At 39.7% G+C, this 18,903-nt stretch overlaps 1 protein-coding gene across 1 annotated transcript; it reads left to right on the top strand.

Annotated features, from left to right (window-relative positions):
• Positions 1-1,325: 1,325 nt before the first annotated feature.
• On the top strand, positions 1,326-3,222 carry MC4R (melanocortin 4 receptor). Its single transcript, XM_033063496.1, has 2 exons — positions 1,326-1,645; positions 1,790-3,222. The coding sequence occupies exon 2, from the start codon at positions 1,873-1,875 to the stop codon at positions 2,866-2,868; it is 996 nt and encodes a 331-aa protein (XP_032919387.1). The 5' UTR covers positions 1,326-1,645; positions 1,790-1,872; the 3' UTR covers positions 2,869-3,222.
• The last annotated feature ends 15,681 nt before the right edge of the window (positions 3,223-18,903 follow it).

Below are 18,903 nucleotides of genomic sequence, written 5' to 3'. Positions count from 1 at the left end.
CAAAAAAAATTGACTGAGGCTTTTCTTCCAATATAGGTGTTCATAACTGTAGGTCTACAGCAAATTCAGATGTGGAAGTAAAATCACACTTCATCCTGATGCTTAGATGTTAAACACAGATATGCTTCTACATTCATTCTGTCAACCTGTACTTCTTTATTAACTGGTTCACTTTATACCAGCTACTGCACAGAAGACGAAAACATTTTGAGACATAGGAAATAGACTTTTGCATCACAGACCCCTCCAGAGCCTTCTTGATAGTCAGTTGGAAATGTTCTTTCAAACAATTTCCTTGCAAACATTGCTCTCAGGTGCAGTGACTGACTTTCCTATGGTCTTTAAAATCCATTGTGTTTTAGGCTTTGTTCGACATACTTGTTTTTCAATCCTCGGTTGCAATGCCTGAAGATGTAACAGCAAAACAACTTTTGTATTGTCTCTTCATATTACTTTGGCATTCTTTTCTTCCTCATTCTCAAGGGCTTTTCCTGACAGACTGCACACAAGCTGACTTTCAGCTCATGCGCAGTAAGCCCAGGGATACCCCCGTGCTTCAAGGTCTTGTGGGCCATGTGGACTTCTAGGAGATTTATTAGTGCTCTTGTGTCATTGCCATTGTATGAGCTCTATTTATTACAGATTCCAACTTTGTCTTCTGCTGATTTCCTTCATGTGTTCTAAACACTGAGTGTTATTTTTCTGCCCAATATCTTAATTCTTGACGGTGACAGGGCTTCTGCAATCAACTCCATCATCTTTTCTTTCTCAATAATAAGATTACTAAGAAGTGTTTTGCCTGGAAAAAATACTTTATTTGGGACAGTTTATTGAGCCATTTGTGACTTTGGGTTATGTTGGTTTTCATCCTTATCCTGCCTCCATATCTTAAAAATTATAAGAATTTTATTAGAGAGTATAATGCAACCTTGCAACACATCTTGGAAATGGACAGCTAAGGCATAGAAAAGTAGTAAGGCAAAGAGGTCCTGGGAGAGAGAACCAAGAAGAAATATACATTCTTTTGCTTTCCTTCCCTGTTTTTATTTTGCCACATATACAAGGCAGAAGTTTGTGCCACAGAAGGAGCAAGAATAAATCAGAATCTGAAAAATAAAATCTATCAGTTCAGCTGCAAAAATTCTGTAAGATTGCTAGTACAGTTCTTAAAGTTTTGCTAATTGAAAATCAGTGTTGAAATATTATTCTGAGAAGCTAAAGAGGAGAAGCAAATCTCTGGTAGTGTGTCTGCTTTCCTGTAGCCACTGGTAACTTGTGCTGCATCTGAACGCGTGTGATGTTTCACAGAGGCTCAGAATCAGCAGCCCCTCCACTTTCTGCAGCTCCTGAGCCCCATTGGCTGGAAAGAAAAGCAGAGGCGGAGAGTGCCTTGAATGTTTTTCTCTTCCACACACGGTAAAACAGGCAGCCAGCATGCACTGCCTGACAGAGACACTGGGGCTTGCAGTTTGCAAATAGTTCCTGCTCTGCAGCAGTCACTTGGGCATTTTATGATCGCATGTCTTTAATGGAAAGCACCGAAAAAGCCTTGCAACATCCCAGTGAGCTAAACAGGAACTGACCATATGGGAGAATCTGATGCCAACATAGAGACTGTTGAGACTCTGTGACATAGATCACCAAGGTAAATGTGTTGATCAGAAACTGTGTCTGTAAGGGTGTAAACCAGTTCTTCTGAGTCTGAAATCTTTTTTTTTTCACAGTAGTGAGAGTGTTCTGAACTGCTGCCTGCCTCAGTCCTAGCTTACTTTTCTTTTTTTTTTACAAGCTGGAAAGCCAAAGAAGGTTTTCAGAGGAATGCAAAAGGAACAGGAGTTTTAAAAGCAGGAAGCAGAAAGGGATCACCATAAGATGAATTTCACCCAGCATCGTGGGACACTCCAGCCTCTCCATTTCTGGAACCACAGCTACAGACTGCACGGAGGAGCCAGCGAGCCCAATGCAAAGGTCCACTCCTCAGGAGGCTGCTATGAGCAACTCTTTGTATCCCCTGAAGTGTTTGTCACTCTGGGCATCATCAGCTTGCTGGAGAACGTTTTGGTCATTGTGGCAATAGCCAAGAACAAGAACCTCCATTCACCCATGTACTTCTTCATCTGTAGCTTGGCAGTGGCTGACATGCTAGTGAGTGTATCTAACGGATCAGAAACCATTGTCATCACGCTGCTAAACAATACAGACACAGATGCACAGAGCTTTACCATAAACATTGACAATGTCATCGACTCAGTCATTTGCAGTTCCTTGCTTGCATCAATTTGCAGCCTTCTCTCAATAGCAGTGGACAGGTATTTTACTATATTTTATGCCCTCCAGTATCATAATATCATGACAGTGAAGCGTGTAGGGGTTATCATCACATGCATCTGGGCTGCTTGCACAGTCTCGGGCATTTTGTTCATCATTTACTCTGACAGCAGTGTTGTCATCATCTGCCTAATCAGCATGTTCTTCACTATGCTCATTCTCATGGCATCCCTCTATGTCCACATGTTTATGATGGCTCGCATGCACATAAAAAAGATTGCTGTTCTTCCAGGGACTGGCCCTGTTCGCCAAGGGGCCAACATGAAAGGGGCTATCACTCTCACCATCCTGATTGGAGTTTTTGTTGTGTGCTGGGCTCCCTTTTTCCTACACTTGATTTTCTACATCTCCTGCCCCTACAACCCTTACTGTGTGTGCTTCATGTCCCACTTTAACTTCTACCTCATCCTCATCATGTGCAATTCCATCATTGATCCACTTATCTATGCATTCCGGAGTCAGGAGCTCAGGAAAACATTCAAGGAGATTATATGCTGCTGTAGCCTGAGAGGGCTTTGTGATTTCCCTGGCAAATATTAAATCAAATGGATAAAAATGTTACTGTGTACACAACAGGCAGCACAGATTTTGAAACCTTCAGATCCTCTTTCTCAGCAGAGTTTGGTTCAATCTTTAAGAGTGAGCTCCTCTTTCTGTCTCACCACCCCCCTCCTCCCTCCCATTCTTGTGTCCCATTCACGTGGAATTCATATTTCTGTATAGTGCTTATGATATCTATAGTTTGTAATTTATTTGGCTGGAAAGAGCAGTAGCACTTCATATCAGTTTGTAAGCAAGCAAATAAATGTAATTATGAATGTGAAATAGTAACAAACATGAACAACTATACATTCCAACTGCTGACAAAATAAATATCTTGCCTGACTTACAGTACATATGGGCTGATATTGTTCCTTATTTTGTTAATGTAATTATAGCTATCCACTACATTGTATTCAGCTAAGAATATAGCATATGTTTCTACATTACTGGATTAAAGGTTCTCTGGAATTAGAAAGCAGATTTTTCAGGAAGGCTAGTGAAACCAACAAATTGTATTTATTAATTTTGAACTATTTTTGTTTTGCTTCACAGAAGGAATTCTGGTTTTTGCTGCAGTTATTGTCCACAAGAATATTTTTCACACACTTGCTCCACAGCCAGTTGAATGCTTGGGCTTTGGGCTGGGTTTGTTTTCAAGATTATGATTGCTGTATGTCTGACAGTATTTTTTGCAAAATTTAAATTGCTCCCTGGAGCATCAGGTAGTCCTGGATATATCTACTAGACTGGCATCCAGGTAGACTAGCTCCCTCCATTCAGTCATGAAACAGGTCAATATTAACTTTGACAGTGCCAGCACCAGTGTAAAAATTCACCGAGAGATTTACCTGGGGAAGATAAAGAAGGAAATTTAATTGGAACATTCAGGCCTTGTTCTGAGGTGCTGTGGGGAATAAGGACTCTGTGCTCCAGATGAAAATACACCCTTGTTGAAAACAAGCTGCCTGCTCTTCTGAAGTGTGGTGTTAGCAGAAGGGATCCACTGCCAGGATCTTCACACAGGAGTGAAGGCAGGTGCTAATTTGGTCTGAGCACCTCAGCCCATACTGTGGAGCATATGGGCTTTGGAGGAGCAATGCTGTCACAGGGAATGAGTGCGTGCTGATGAGTCTGGTTACCCATCCTTAGCATCTGGCAGCTGCCTGAATTCTATTTACCTTTGCAGCCATCTACTTGACGTGATCTCAGCTTCACTTTAAAATCCCACTCTCTTCACAGGTTGTTTTAAGGGTCTTGGGTTCCTGGTATTAGTACTTTTGGAGGCATTGAAAGTAAAAATGTGACTACACAGGATTCCATGAAGACGTCCCTTGGTATCTTGGCGATATCAGTTTCTACGTAAGGAGAAAAAAAAGTCATTTATTTATTCCCAGAAAGTATAAAACATAGTGAAATTTTTAGAAGGTTTGGAAAGTTCTGATTTAAAAACTCAAAATTAAAATTAAAACACAACTCAGCTTTTAATCCTGAATGCTGCTTTTACCAAGATGAACAGTGAATGAATGAAAAACAGGATGATCAATCCTATTTATTTTCTTGGAAACAGATTGTTCTCTCCAGCTGCTTGTTTCTTCATCAAAGAAAAACTTAAAATGAAAAGCTATTTAAAGAGACCAATGTTTGCTATCTCAGATTCTCCAGACAGAAGCTGATATTTCAGTTGTGGGTAACTTTTCAGGATGTCATAAAAGTATGACATTTGGTCCTCTGTTAAACAGCATGAAGGACTTAGTGTGAGTTTCAGTGTTTTAAACTTCAACTATTTATAGGAAGAGCAAGAAAATAGTTTTTATTTATTGACTTTGTGCATTGAAGTTCCTTGGTAGAGCAACAGTATCAAAATTAGGTCTCCTACAGTCTACTCTTGTGCCTGGGCCAACCCATGGACCATGCTGCTTGCCACACACCACTATTGCCTTTTCTCACCTTTAACAAATTATATTTCCACATCATAGCAGTTGCAGTGTGAAGGGTATTGAAATATATTTACTACATTAACTCTACTATTTTCTGCTGGAAGAAACTATAAAGGTTTCAGTAACACCTGGTTCCACTGTGTAGAGAATAAAAAATCCCAAAGGAGGAGAATTAAAGCCCAAACAGAGAAAGAAATTAATGTATTTAAATTAATATTGTATCCAAAAATCCAGTGGGCTTTACTAAAGGTCTTTCCTTCTCCCAAAAGATATAATACAAAAATGTTCAGGTAGTAATGAAAGAAAATACTGATGCCAGTGTAAACAAGGTATAAATCCTACTTGATCTTTGCTTTGCCTCACTTTCTGTAGTTGTTTTAGGACAGTAAATCATGACACTGGGGGTCCAAATTTTCCTTTTTTATATCATGGGTGCAGAGAGGGATCCAATGAAAGTGACCAAAGGGCAAGATACTACCTTAGGTGCTCTGAACATTACCTTGGATGTGTCTATTTCTCCCCTTCAGATGTACAAGGAGCAGATACCTCTGAATAAGAGGCTGTGCTTAAAAGAAACCCCAGTGTGTATCTCTTTTATGCTTATTTAGACTAATACTAGTCAAGACACTTGTGACTCCTCTAGGGTCTAGATTTCATTTATAAATATAATTTTTAAAAATATCTTATTCTAGATCTTTGGCAGCTCTGAGCTGCTTTTCAGTACTTCTGTCTTTATTTCATAACAATAAATGTACATACATATTTTTTAATGGAGTTTCTAATTAAAAAGGACTTTTTCATTTCATGGTATCATTTTGGAGTGTGCAATTCACTGAAATTGCTGAAACATCTGCTACATAGATAATTTTCCTATTCCAAAATTGTCTATTTCTTCTGAGTAGCTGAATCAGTTTGCCAGAACCATAGAAATTATTGCTGTGAAAGAGAAATAAATTAATCTACCTTGTTGGAGAGTGGGAGGATTATTTTCCACAGTCAATTTTCTGGAGCTTTGTTCTTCTATTTAAAAATATTCCAAGAAAATGTCATTTCTTTCTTTAAATATCTGGGACAGTAATTGCTTTAGCACTTAGCATTTTGGTCATGTTAGGTAACTGTAGTGGGCTGACCCTGGCTGGATGCCAGGCACCCCCCAAAACTGCTCTCTCATTCTCTGGACAGGGAGAGAAGATATAATGAAAGGTTCATGAATGAGTTAAGGACCAGGAGAGATTACTCATGAGTGATTTGTTCATGAGCAAAACAGACTGGAATTAGAGACATTAATTGAATTTATTACTAACAAAAGCAGAGCAGGAAAATGAGAAATAAAATGAGAAGCAAAAAAGACCTTAAAAATACCTTCCCTCCCAGCTCTACCTCCTCTCCCCAGTGGCACAGGGAGACAGGGAATGGGCTTATGGTCAGTTCACCACACTTGTTCCTTCCCCTGCTCAAGGAGAGGAGTCCTTTCCCTGCTGTACCACGGGGTCCCTCTCATGGGAGATTGTTCTCCATGAACTTCTCCAGTGTGAGTCCATCCCACAGGCAACAGTTCTTTACAAACTGCTCCAGCATGGGTCACTATTCCCCAGGGAGCAGTTCTGCAGGCACAGCCTGACCCCCATGGGGTCACAAGTCTTACCATCAAACCTGCTCCAGAGTGGTCTCCTCTCTCCATAGGTCCACAGGTCCCATCAGGAGCCTGCTCCAGCATGGGTTCCCCACAGGTTCAGAGCCCTCTCTTGGCTATGCACCTGCTCTGGTGTGGGTCTCTTCCACGGGCTGCAGGTGGATCTCTGCACTCCTGTGGAGCTCCATGCACTACGCAGGAATCTCAGATCCAGTGTTGGAACAGCTCCTGCCCCTCCTTTTCCACTGACCTTGGTGTCTGCAGAGGTGTTCGTCACACATATTCTCACTCCTGTCTTCTCTGGTCACAATTAGATCTGCACAATAACTATTTTTCTTCCTCTTAAATATGTTATCACAGCGGAGTTGCCATTGTTCCTATCTAGCTCAGTCTTGGCCAGCAGCAGGTCTGTCCTGGAGCCAGTTGCCCTTGGCTCTGCCAGACCTGGAGGAAGCTTCTGGCAGCTTCTACAGAAGCAGTTGATGCAAACCCAATACAGTAGCAATGGCATGCTCCTCTGCAGAAAGGAAATGGTTTTGTCCCCACTTTACAGGTGTAAGGATTGACATTTTTACCTCTGCAAAAAAATAGAGTCTAATGGATTTATTCATCCTCCCAGAATGAAGTCTTTTCTAGAGCTAGAAATTGGTGGTAGTGTTCTCCACACTTTACCAAGAAGTGACTTTAACATTACACACAAAATGTTTGAAGGAAATGTCCGTCTTCTTCAACAGGGACATTTCTTTAGCTTTGAAGCAGTTTTAGAACAATACAAAAGACTCTAAAAAGCACTTAGAGGCTGTAGTTGGTCTCAGTGCAGTAGATTTTAAATGATGACCCAAAATCTCTTTTACACCTGAAACATGCTGTTATCTGGAAGCAAGGATAAATGCTCTGTTATATTCACATTATTAAATGCACAGCAATGCCTTCAGTTATGCCTTTAAGAGATTTGTGCTGCACGTGTTCTTAATGGAATCCTAAAATTATTCAACTGCTGTTAAACTGATCCTGTTATGCAGTGTGTTTTTTGGGGCCTCCTTCATCCTCAAACCTAATTCTGGTGGAGAACTTTGATGTTATTTATAATACACTGTATTGCTTACAGGCTTACATAAGAATTGCAGTCTCAATACCACTGGAAGGAACTCTCAGAAAATGCACCCTTGGGCATGAAATCATCATTGTTCATCCAGAAATTACCTTAGATTTTAAATTAATATTCTGATCCCTTTCATCATATCTCAAGTATTGTAGTTTTTTCTTTGGTTAAAATACCATTCTGATTTACTACAAAAAGACTTCACATATCATAGGAACCCTCAACTACTACTACAGATGCTCATTGTCATATAAGACAGATTATGAATTGACCCTTCTTGTCTTTTTTTGCTTTTTTTTTTTCCCCGATGGTTCTGTTTTCCTAGGTGTTTTCCATATTTTTCTCACTCTGTGCATTTACAAAGACATTTTCAGATCACTCCCTTCAAGTTTTTAGTATAAAAGTATTCGCATATTCTGCCACTACTGGTTTTGCTCCCTTGCAAACACTGTAAATTTGTTTCAGTTATTACCTTTCATGCTTGGTCTGACTCTGGATTTGTGTATTTCTACACTGCCATCAATCTGAGTTCTCCAAGTCATGCCCTGCCTGTATGATGAGGCTGACTTTGCTCAAGAGCAAAACCTCACCCAGCTGCTTGCTCATGCAATGGGATGAAGGGAGAAAACAGGACGGACAGCAATGAGAAATCTCATGGGTCTGGATGAAAACAGGATTATCACTTATCTATCACTATCACAGAAAAAAAGACTTGATTCAGGAATAATGAACTTAATTTATGAAAAATTAAAATATTTGCTTAGTGATTCATCTAGTGGGAAAAAATACAAACACTAAAATAAAACCACTCTTCCTCAGCTCCTTCTCAGCTACAGCCTCACTCCTTCACTCCCAATTCCTCCACTTCCTCCCCCTGAGCAGTGCAGGGGGATGGAGATTGGGGGTCTGTGGCCAGCCCACTACAGCTCCTCTCTGCCACTTCTTCCTCCTCACACTTTTCCCTGCTCCATCCCAGGGCCTTCCCATGGGCCACAGGGAAAACCCTGTCCCGGCGTGGCAGAGGGGCTCAGCCGTGCCCTGTGCTGGGGCAGTTGGAGCTGCCGGAATTGGCTGTGTCAGGCTCAGGGCAGCCCCCAGTGCTGCCACCACCACTGGGGCACCTGTGCTGGGCACAACACAGCAGGGCACAACACTATCAGCAGCGTGTCAGGCGGAGTCCTGTAGCTCTGTACATCTTAGTTAAGTTTCAGAGAAAACTGCTCACCTAAATCATATGCCTCTTTCATGTCCATAGTGTCCCTTTTGTGTTTTGATTTTTTTTTTCCCCTGGGATGAACTACTGGGATGAACTAACTGGCACAAAATGCTCTCTTCTTGGGCTCTTTCCTACTGAAGAGCTCTCACTGCAGAGTTTCAAAATCTCTTACTAGCTTCTCAATTAATGTCTTTGAACACTGTACTGTTGAACTCTATGTTATTTCTATTATCTCAGTCCTTAAAAACTATCCACTTTTTCTAGCTGATGCTTGGATAGTCCTTTCTGTGGAAATGGCAGCCAGACTTGTACCACCGAGTTCTGTGCCTGGCATAACGCTGTGTACCCAGCCCTGCAAGACTGGCAGATGAGGCTGCAGATCCCCTGTAAGCAGGGGCTCCATTGTAAATCCATTATGTTGTGCTGCCACTGATGACAAGTCACTTGCATACTCTTCCAGGTGGTCAAAAGGAAACCGAAAACCATGTAGGCAGGCAATTTGCTGTACTTCAATAGTTTTGAAACAAACACGCAACAGCTTATTAGAGCTTTATTCTTTGTCAAAGGCAAGTGAGTAAAGAAACAGAGGTCCAAATACATCTGGAGCCACAACCAGCAGAGCGTAAATAAAACACTTCATTCCTACAATAATCTGCAGCAACTATTTTGAATTGCAAAGGAATTAAAACATATTACGAACATAATGTTTGCTATAAAAATATCTTCTCTTGCCATAACATCTCTGTTAAGTTCTGAGATTTCTTCTTTTGCAAGCTCAGGTCATGCAGAGTTCAACATACACCCTCAAGTACATCATAAAAAACACTCAACGTGGTTTCTAAAGCTGTATTTGGTACAGCCTGAAAGCTGATTTATGGGGGAGGAAAAAAAAAAGTCAAATTTTATTTTCTACTGGAAGGGGGAAACAAAAGATATCTGAATAAAAAAGAAAAAAAAATTGAAACATTAAATTGCTACAATTGAGGTAATCACTTTTAACACTCTCCCAATTTAGCCTTTTCCAAGTGAGTCTGAAAGCTTTCTGGAAAACAGGAACTATGCAGAAATCTCTCCAGAGATTTAACTGCCTGTGCACTAACCTGGCAAGTACTGACTGACTTGAGGGTTTTTACATTAAGGCATTGAAAGACATCTTACAGTGTACACCATATATTGTCACTGATGCTTCAAATTGTCTGAATACACAAGCAACCACAGTAAGACTGGGGGAAAAATCCTGGCTGTTCATGAAGACAAATGCAAATACATGCAGGTTGGATAAAAACAAATCTTTATTTATTGTTCTAAAGTTTTTGCTGGGAAGATGAGGTGAATATAATTGCTTTCCTGTTATTACTATTATCTTTAACTTCACCCAAGGAAATACAGTGCTCAAAATAATACAAACAAATCTAATTACCCCTCTAAGGCAAAAACTGTGCTTCTCTGTAAGAATTGTCTCCAGGTTGAATAGGATGATAATCTAGGCAATATTAAAAGTATCACTTACTGCTTAAGGGTAGAATTTCCCCTTATTTGTGCACAGTCTACCAGTGTACACCAGTACCACTCAGTTTGGAATTATTCGTCATCAAATAGCTGCCCAAGGCCAACGACTGAGATAGAGAATCTTCTGAGGGGTCAGATGAAGCAAGAGATGAACCATTTTCATTTTTTTTCAGACTCGGAAATATCTAATACCCAACATTTGGCATTTCAAGGGAGATTAAACAATGGATTTGGACTGCAAACTCTGTTCTGGCCCCAGCATGGAGAATCTATATCTGTGAAACATTCCTTCAGGAAATCCTATGTTTCCTTAGAGGAACCAGGTGACCCCAGCTGTTGTCTTCCTTGAAAGTAATGGATAGCACTTGTCTGGCTAAGGAGAATGGAGCATTGGTAAAAACTCAGAGGTAAAAGGTAAAATCTGAGCAAACAAATTGGATTTAAGTTCAGGTTATTCCCTAAAGATGGCTTCATGGTCTTACAGGTCTTTGAAGGGGCCATGTTTCACATCTATCTTTGTACCAGCTTCAGAACCACTGTTCAAGTAAGAGCTTTGTCAGTTATAAGACCCACACTAAAATGAAAGGAGTATGGAACTTTATACACCCTATGCATGTCATAAAATATATATATTTTTAGACAGATATTACCTAAGTTTTAAGAAGGCTTTACCTACTTTTGAATACCAGTCACAGAGAAAAAAAATCTCTGATTTTGGATGCTATAAAGTTCAGATCCTTAGTGCATCCAAATATCTTGAATACTCAAATGTCCTCTGAGTATTCAAATATTGTGGTCGCTTTATGAAACCTCAGTCACTTCTGCCACATGCAGAGCCTTAGCTATCAAACACAGATTTATAAACAGGGTACCATCTGACCGATTCCTAGCTTTGAAGATCCTTTTGATCTCAAATGTTTTAGCTCTGAAAGAAATGTTATGATGGTCTGCATAGAACCAAAATGTTCACGGTGCTTTAAACCACGTAATTTGGCTGTATGTAGATACTGCAAAAATACTAGCATGGACACTAATGGGATGAAGAGTTCATTTCTCCCTTCAAATAATTGTAATTTTTTCATTTGTCTGTGGTAGTAAAATCAATGAAATTAATAAGGTACTGTCATGTTAAGTGAAATTTACACAGAAAGAGGCTTTTTGAGGCAGAGTGTAGGATGCTGTTTTACTTTTAATGAGGCAAATGAGGTTTTCTGATGAAAAAGCTAATGGAATCCTGAGCTGCATCAAAGGTAGCATGGCCAGCAGATGATTGTACCCTTTACTCTGCTTTGGTGAGACTCCACCTGCAGTGCTGCATCCAGCTCTGGGATCCCCAGCAGAGGAAGGACCTGCAGGAACAAGTCCAGAGGAGGCCATAATGATAATTAAAAGGATGGAGCTCCTCTCCTGTGAGGAAAGGTCAAGAGAATTGGGTTTGTTCCACCTGGACAGAAAAAACTTTGAGGTTACCAGATTCTGGCTTTCTGGTGCCTGAAGGGAGCTTACAAAAAATGTGGACAGGGACTTCTTACAAGGGCATGTAGTGACAGGACTGGGGTGATGGCTTTAAACTGGAAGAGAGTGGGTTTAGGCTAGTATTACAAGGAAATGCTTTATTAAGAGAGTTGTGAGACACTGGAAGAGGTTGCCTCGAGAAGTTGTGGATGCCCCATTCCTGGAAGTGTTCAAGGCCAAACTGGGTGGAGCTCTGAGCTGCCTTGTCTAGTGGGAGGCGGTTCCACTCCATGGCAGAGGGATTGGAGCTAGACAGTTTTAAAGGTCCCTTCTGATCCAAACCGTAATTTTATGACTATCTGATTTATCTCCTTTCTAAATGGGATAACATGCATGTCCTCTCTCAAGCTGGCTTCTACTCCAAATGAGATTTCACTTAAAATGAATAGTTAATAACTGTGGAAGTGATACCTTAAGTTTTAGCTTTCATATTTTCCAGATTCTGTACTGCATTAGTATGTAACTCTGAACTTCATATAAAGTGTTAGCAAGTTCTCTTCACAGTTTAGGTAGACAAAACAATCCTTTTCCAGCCTGAGAATCAAGGACTCCATTGCAGCTTCAGGCCCAAAAAGTTTAAACAACAGCGAATGGAGGAGAGCAATCTAGGAGGATGGGACTCCACAACCTGAAGCTGTAATTGGACAATTAACCCAAATATTTATTTTGGCAAAATTTAAAAAAGTGTAAAAACTCATGTCCTGGTGGTGTCCGTCTTGGGTATAGCCTCCGCCAGGCTCTTGTGAGGTGTGTCCTTTGAAGGCCTTTTAATAAATACCTACTTTAATCCTCTAACACTGTCTAACCTCTGTTCCAGGTCAGCCTCTCAAGGCATTAGAAGTAGCAGTAATTTTTACATGCTAGAAATATTAAAGCAGTAAGTGACTGCTTATTTTACCTATATTTGCACTGGGTGTTTTAGTTTGCAACCACAGAGATACTCTGGGAAGAGCTATGACTTCAAATTTCTGTATTTTATCTCTGCCAGCATATACACCTGTCATGGAAATAATTGCAATTGTTTTTGATATTTCATCAATCATGGAGCTTGATTTCAAACAGAGAAGGTTCACCTGCCATCTTCATCCATCTTTTGCTTCAATCTTGTGATTACTATTGAAAAATTGGGACACTCAAGAGATAAAGGCATATGTGCTTAATGGAAAATTTTAATTTATGTCAAAAAATATAATTTTTAACTGTCATTTAGAAGGATGTTCTGAGCTCAGGAAATTCCAGAAAGAGATGTTCAGGGAAATGAGCAATTCCTTGTGTATTTGGGTAAACAAAGAAAAGCAGAATTTTTAATTTGTGTCCTCAGGCACAACCTTCCCCTGGCCCCTCCATTATATTGAGGATACAGCAGGTTAGCCAACCAGCGTTATGAGACACTGTGAAAATGTGTCTTCATAAGGCCTTAGTTTTCCTGCAGGATACGGCAAGAAGAGATAAAATACATTCACAACCTTTCTTACCTTCCTGCATTGCTTTAAGAAATTACAAAAAAAAAAAAAATCCTTGTGGAAAAATGTAATTTAATACAAAATCATTAAGTCCTTATTTAAGTCAGAGGAGATCTAAGTTCTTCCTGCACTGTTTCTCGCCTCCTGAGATTTTGTTTCTTAACCTGAATATTGTAGTCATCATATTTTCTTATCTTCATCCCCCTAAATAATATCAGTGAGCATTCCTGATTCACGGTATCTGCAGCCTAATGAAGGAATTCAAAATGCAGCCAGAAGTTATGATGTCTGTTTGGCATCCCTCTTTTCTGTTGCAGTGCCTCCACTGATGACTAGAAAATCTCAGCTGTAAACATTAATTTCCTAATGATGACAACAGGGGCAAGACAAGGCATCTGTATATGTTCTTTCCTTCATTTTCTGGTTAAAGGCATCAGACATCTTCTTGTGATGCAGTTGATGTAGCCTCTGTTTTAACAAAGGACCAGCCTCAAAAAGTTTGGATGTGATTTAGGTAAAAATAAACTAAACCAAATTCATCAGAATAATATTGCTTCCATTAATCTGACACCTACTTGGCTCACAGTGAACTTCTAGGTGAACAGTAAGCTCTGAGCTGGTGGCTCCAACTTCAGTGTACAGTACTATTTGCTGTAGAGGCCAGTTTTTAATTTAATTTCATGAAGGATCCCATGAAGGTGATATAAGGAGGTAAAACTTGGCATATCTTCCAAAATAGAGGCATTTTAAAAATCTTATTAGATGCTGGGACTGCAGAACGAAAAATCTGTGGGTTTGCCTTTTTGGTTTTTTTTTTTACATAATCTATTCCCTTTTACTAGCTCAGATTCTTAAAAGGCTTTAAATATCCTGGAGACTTCTAAATAAAAAAATATAAAAAATAGATCTGAGAGAAACAATTTTGTAGGCCAGGTAACTCTACCTTGAGATTCTTGAAATATTGAGTAGAAAATCTTTGTACCTCATTAATCTTACCCTATAATTATTTTATCTATGTTTCACTCTCATTTTTTTCAAAATGGGTGTTCTGGAGCACTAATGTGAGTAACAGCAGTTCAGGGGTTAGAAGTAATTTAGAAAGGCCAAATGTTCTAATGCTAGATGTTAGCTGCAGCATAAGATGCACCCTCGGGACAGCTGAATGTAAAAAGCTCTGGTTACTGAAGAACATCCAGGGAAGCAAGTTCAGTGCCTGACAAACAGGAGCAGAAGCTGCTCTTTGACCTCAGCTTCATAACTTACAAATCCCTCCATCTAACTCTCCAACCAGAACCTACTAAGAGAGAAACCAAACCAGACAAAACAAAAAACCAAACACAATCAATCCTATCTGTCACATGTGTGGTAGATGGCATGCAGTTTAAATGTTTTAATTCCTGAGTGGCAGCATGCCAGAGGAAAGAAAGCATTCTTATATTCTGTACTAGGTGAAGAGCTTCACTCTGGTTGTATTAAACAGCTGCATTTCTAAACAAATTCATTAAAAAGCAGTATAGTTTTTGGCTGACATGCTTAGTTTCTTGGGTGACAGCACCAGATTCTTTCATCCTTCTGTTTGTGTTCCCCTCTCCAAGATCTACATCTGCCAGAAAAGGAAAGGTGGACACTTCTCCAGTAGGCAACACTGCAAAGACTGTGTTCTCCAGCTGCACATCCTGACTCAAAAGAGAAAATTTCTAAAGCATAACTCTTGGTGATTGAGACAGCTGGAGACTGTTTTGTATGCCACAGACTCAGTTTAATAAGTTTGCAGTTCAGGGCAATGGTCAATTCCTTTTTCAATTACATCTCTGCAATTCAAATGAAATAATGAGAACCAGTAACATTTTTTTAACAAGGAAACTGACTTTTTAAATCAGTTTGAGAAGGAAAATGTGTGAAATTATTTTCTTTTTTTCACAGTTTTTGCATAGCTTGAGGAATAGTCTGGCTTTAGAGCAATCCTGCAAGAGACTGTGCAGTCCCTCTCAAAAATGTGCTCCTTTAGGCAGTCTTAGCAGGGATCTTTAAATGACTGAAAGGAATTGCAGTTTCAGGATTCAGGTGATGAATGATTTTCACAGCTTCGTGTCCTATGAAGTATAATGTACAGAGCATTTGTCTGTGAAGCTGGGGAGGTTTATCAGTTCCTGGAGGACTTTTCAGTCATGCTTCCAGGCTATTACTGTTCTCCAGAGGTCACATAATGCTTTAACATTACCATTCCAAAGAGCATAAGATGAGCTTCTGAACTTCCATTTATAGTTTCTCTGTAAAGGAAACATAGAGAAAATTTAGTTCCAAGGTGAATTTTAAGATTAAGTGGCCTGAAATTAGTAAGGATTTCAACTTTGGAAAGGCCTGATACCTAAATAAGTTGAACAATTAAGACAGTGTGAGGAACATGATGGTAATTTCTTGTGCTAGAAGCAGAGATTCAATTTAGAGAAATTTACTTAGAGTTTCCTGTTACGAAAGTACTGATATTTAATAGGTGCTAACTTTGATAGGCACAGACCATAGAACAATAGAAATAAGCAGAAAAGCATCCACTTTTCTGTATACAGACAGTTTAATGATTGCTTCTAATGAGAACCTGGCTTCTAATTACAATAATTTCATGATTATAAGCCGCACCATTTTGACTAAAATTTTGGCCCGAACCCAAAGTGCGGCTTATAATCAGGTGTGGCTTATATACAGACAAAGAACAAAAAGTTGCTGTTTTAGTTTGGAGGACAGATGTCTGCTGAAAAAGGCAGGAACTTCTCTTTGAAATGGAGAATGTAAACCCCCTCCCTCCAAATTATTATAATTTTGAAATCGAGGGGCTTTCAGGTAAAGATATGGGAATTAGGAATAACAGTTCTTTTCTAGGGAAATTAAAATAGAAATACAGTACTACAAAGAAACAAACTCCAAAACCTGACAAAGTCAGAGTACAGCCTGACACCCTGTCAGGCACGGTGTTGGTAGCAGTCCCATTAAATGGTGGCTGCATCCTCCTGCAGTGATAGATGTGATTCAGTTGGAGCAGTGCTCCTGTAGAAGGTGCAGTTTCCCTCCAGAGGTCCAGTGGTGATGTGGAGAAATCTGGTTTTCCTCTGGAGTCCAGTAGAGGAAGGGGCTCCCTTAGTGTCCCAAAACCTCTGTTTTTATCTTGGTAAGAAATGTTGGGCTCTTCCCCCTGGCTGGAGCAACTTCCAATGGGATGAAGTAATTTTATCAGTCCCACAGTGGGACTCAATGGGCCATTAGCAGAAAATAACTCGCTGCAGGGAGGATGGGTTGTGAAAAGATAAAGAACAATGCCCTGCCTGGTTTCAATGGATGGCCCATTAGCAGAGTATCTGCTGTTGAGATAAGGATCACTGCCCCCACCCTCAACAGATGGTGATAGAATAGATACCTTTTATCACACTCTGTATTGTAACATGCAGTTTATAATCAGGTGCAGCTTATGTATGGACAAAAAAAGAAAAGTTGCTGACACCCAGAAGTGCGGCTTATACTCAGTGTGGCTTATAATCGTGAAATTACTGTACACTAACAAATGTACTTTGCTGAAATCTTCTCTCAAAGTTAATTTTAAAAGAAAGATTACAATGCAACTTGATTCAGGAACTATTACCTTTTTTTTTTTCTAGGGTTTCCTTTAATTAACCACTGCTTTTATTGGTAATTCACTTGGCTGTCATTAACATCCATGTTTTTTTTGCTACCATATCTACAGCATTTCATGGTAGAGACCTTACATTCCCAACATAGTCCCATGTGCCAACTACAAGAATCTTAAATGAGTCAGAAGTGCAAAAGTACGAAATGCATTTCAACTCTCAAGCAGTTCCTTTAATTCTTAGATTTTTTTGGCCACAAGATCAGTGCCATTTGGAACTCTTGCTGTAACAAATTGTGTTGTTGACTAGAACAGGTCTGCAGGAGATTATTTTAAGTGTATTGCATAAATCTCAGATTGTCCCAAAAGCACTGTCAATTTAAATCTATGCTTATCTGTTTTGGGATATTGAAGTCTTCAACAATTTTCAAGCATATTGGAGTTTTTTTTGTTTAATACAAACTTTCCATGCCTACTCAACCCCAAGGGAGTGAGTGCTCTGTAAAACTTTCCTAGTGCTACATGAGATTGGTTAAATGATCACACAAAATTATGATGATCTCTTGCAAGTGATTTATTACTCCTTGTGTGCTATTTTCTTGTTAGTAAAACAAAATATAAAACAGATTAACTGCTCTTCATGTCTATTGAGAGTTTCATTTAATTTCATTTCACTTTAAAAGGAAATATTTGTTACATTAGCTCCTAAATCCTGCAACCATATTGGATCCCACAATGGTTTACAAAAGTATGATCGACAAATGCTATCTGAAAGACTATTTCTAGAGTAAGAAATATCTATATAATTTGAAGAAAGGGTGTGTGTATATATATATATATAGTAGTTGTTATTAGTACTGAAGCAGTGGAAGCTGGATTTCTCTGATATGTCATATGCTACTGCAATAATCTCCCAGGAAACTAAAATAATTTCTCTAAAATATATCTTCCTCTTACCACCCCCTCTGTCTTTCAGAAATCTCTGCATCTTTTGGGATGGGGGTGATTAAAGCATTGGCAGGGAAACCCCAAGAAGGTTTCATTTTTTAAAAGAAAATAATCAGAATGCTTCATTTTTTCATCCCAATGCATTTTAGAAACTGATGATAATGCAATACTAGTGGAGGAGCAGTGGAAGGAGTAATAACAATATGTATTTAGAGATTATAAACCTCCTTGTGAAAGTCTTTGGTCCAGTTCTGGTCTCTTTGTTGCGGTTAGGAAACCTGAGCTGATTTTGGTCAAGTATGGATTTCACCTCTGACATTTAAATGTCACTGTTCTTCCCAGTTAGTGGGAATACAGAAAGTGCATTATAAAATGAGAATAACCTTTGCACCAAGGTTTTCATCCCAAATGCAATATTCTCTGATGACATCTCATCATTTTTTTCTATCCCTGTTAATGTCAGAGTGACCACTTGAAAGACCCCAAAGGTCCAGGTGCTATTTGCACAAGTTTCTACGTGATCATAAAAATCAGATTCTAAACACTCCTCAGAAACCTCTGCCTTAACCTTCCTTTATCTCTTTTTCTTCACGATTGATTCTTCCCCAAGAAACTGGACTGCATATTGACTCCATACTATTCTTTCCTCAGCAATGCTTTCTCTAGGTCTTTTCCCACGTTTCTGTTCATCCCATTAGAGGATTCCTTCCCTGGGAGGAGCTGAGCATGCTTAGCTGGAAGGCAAGGTTGGGCGGGCAGAAGAGCAGCCCTGCAGCCTAGGGAGCACGTTTTACAGCCCGGTGTGATGGAGAGAGAGGTGGTGTTTTGGCTGGGGGAAAGAGGTTTCACACACTTTTCTTAGAGGTGCAGAGGGAATAGTACAGCCCGTGTAGCAGCTCAGGAAGGTACAGAAAAGTGGTGGTGAGAGCGAGTCTGGGAGAAAGTAGGAGGTACTTTGTCGCCAATTTTTTCACTTTCTTTAATGCATCTTGTGCAGCAGAGCTGTGCCAAAAGGTCGTTGTTGTGACAAAGCACGCTTTGAAAGTGTGACGAAGAACATAGTCTTTAGAGACTGAAAGCTTTTTCCCGGAGT

Source organism: Catharus ustulatus, chromosome 1 (assembly GCF_009819885.2).
Source record: "Catharus ustulatus isolate bCatUst1 chromosome 1, bCatUst1.pri.v2, whole genome shotgun sequence".
In the NCBI taxonomy this organism is placed as follows: domain Eukaryota; kingdom Metazoa; phylum Chordata; class Aves; order Passeriformes; family Turdidae; genus Catharus; species Catharus ustulatus.
This window is presented reverse-complemented; position numbering and strand designations above follow the sequence as displayed.

Bases quoted from the DNA above. Each gene is read 5' to 3' on its own strand.
- MC4R (XM_033063496.1), top strand. From the start codon at position 1,873: ATGAATTTCACCCAGCATCGTGGGACACTCCAGCCTCTCCATTTCTGG.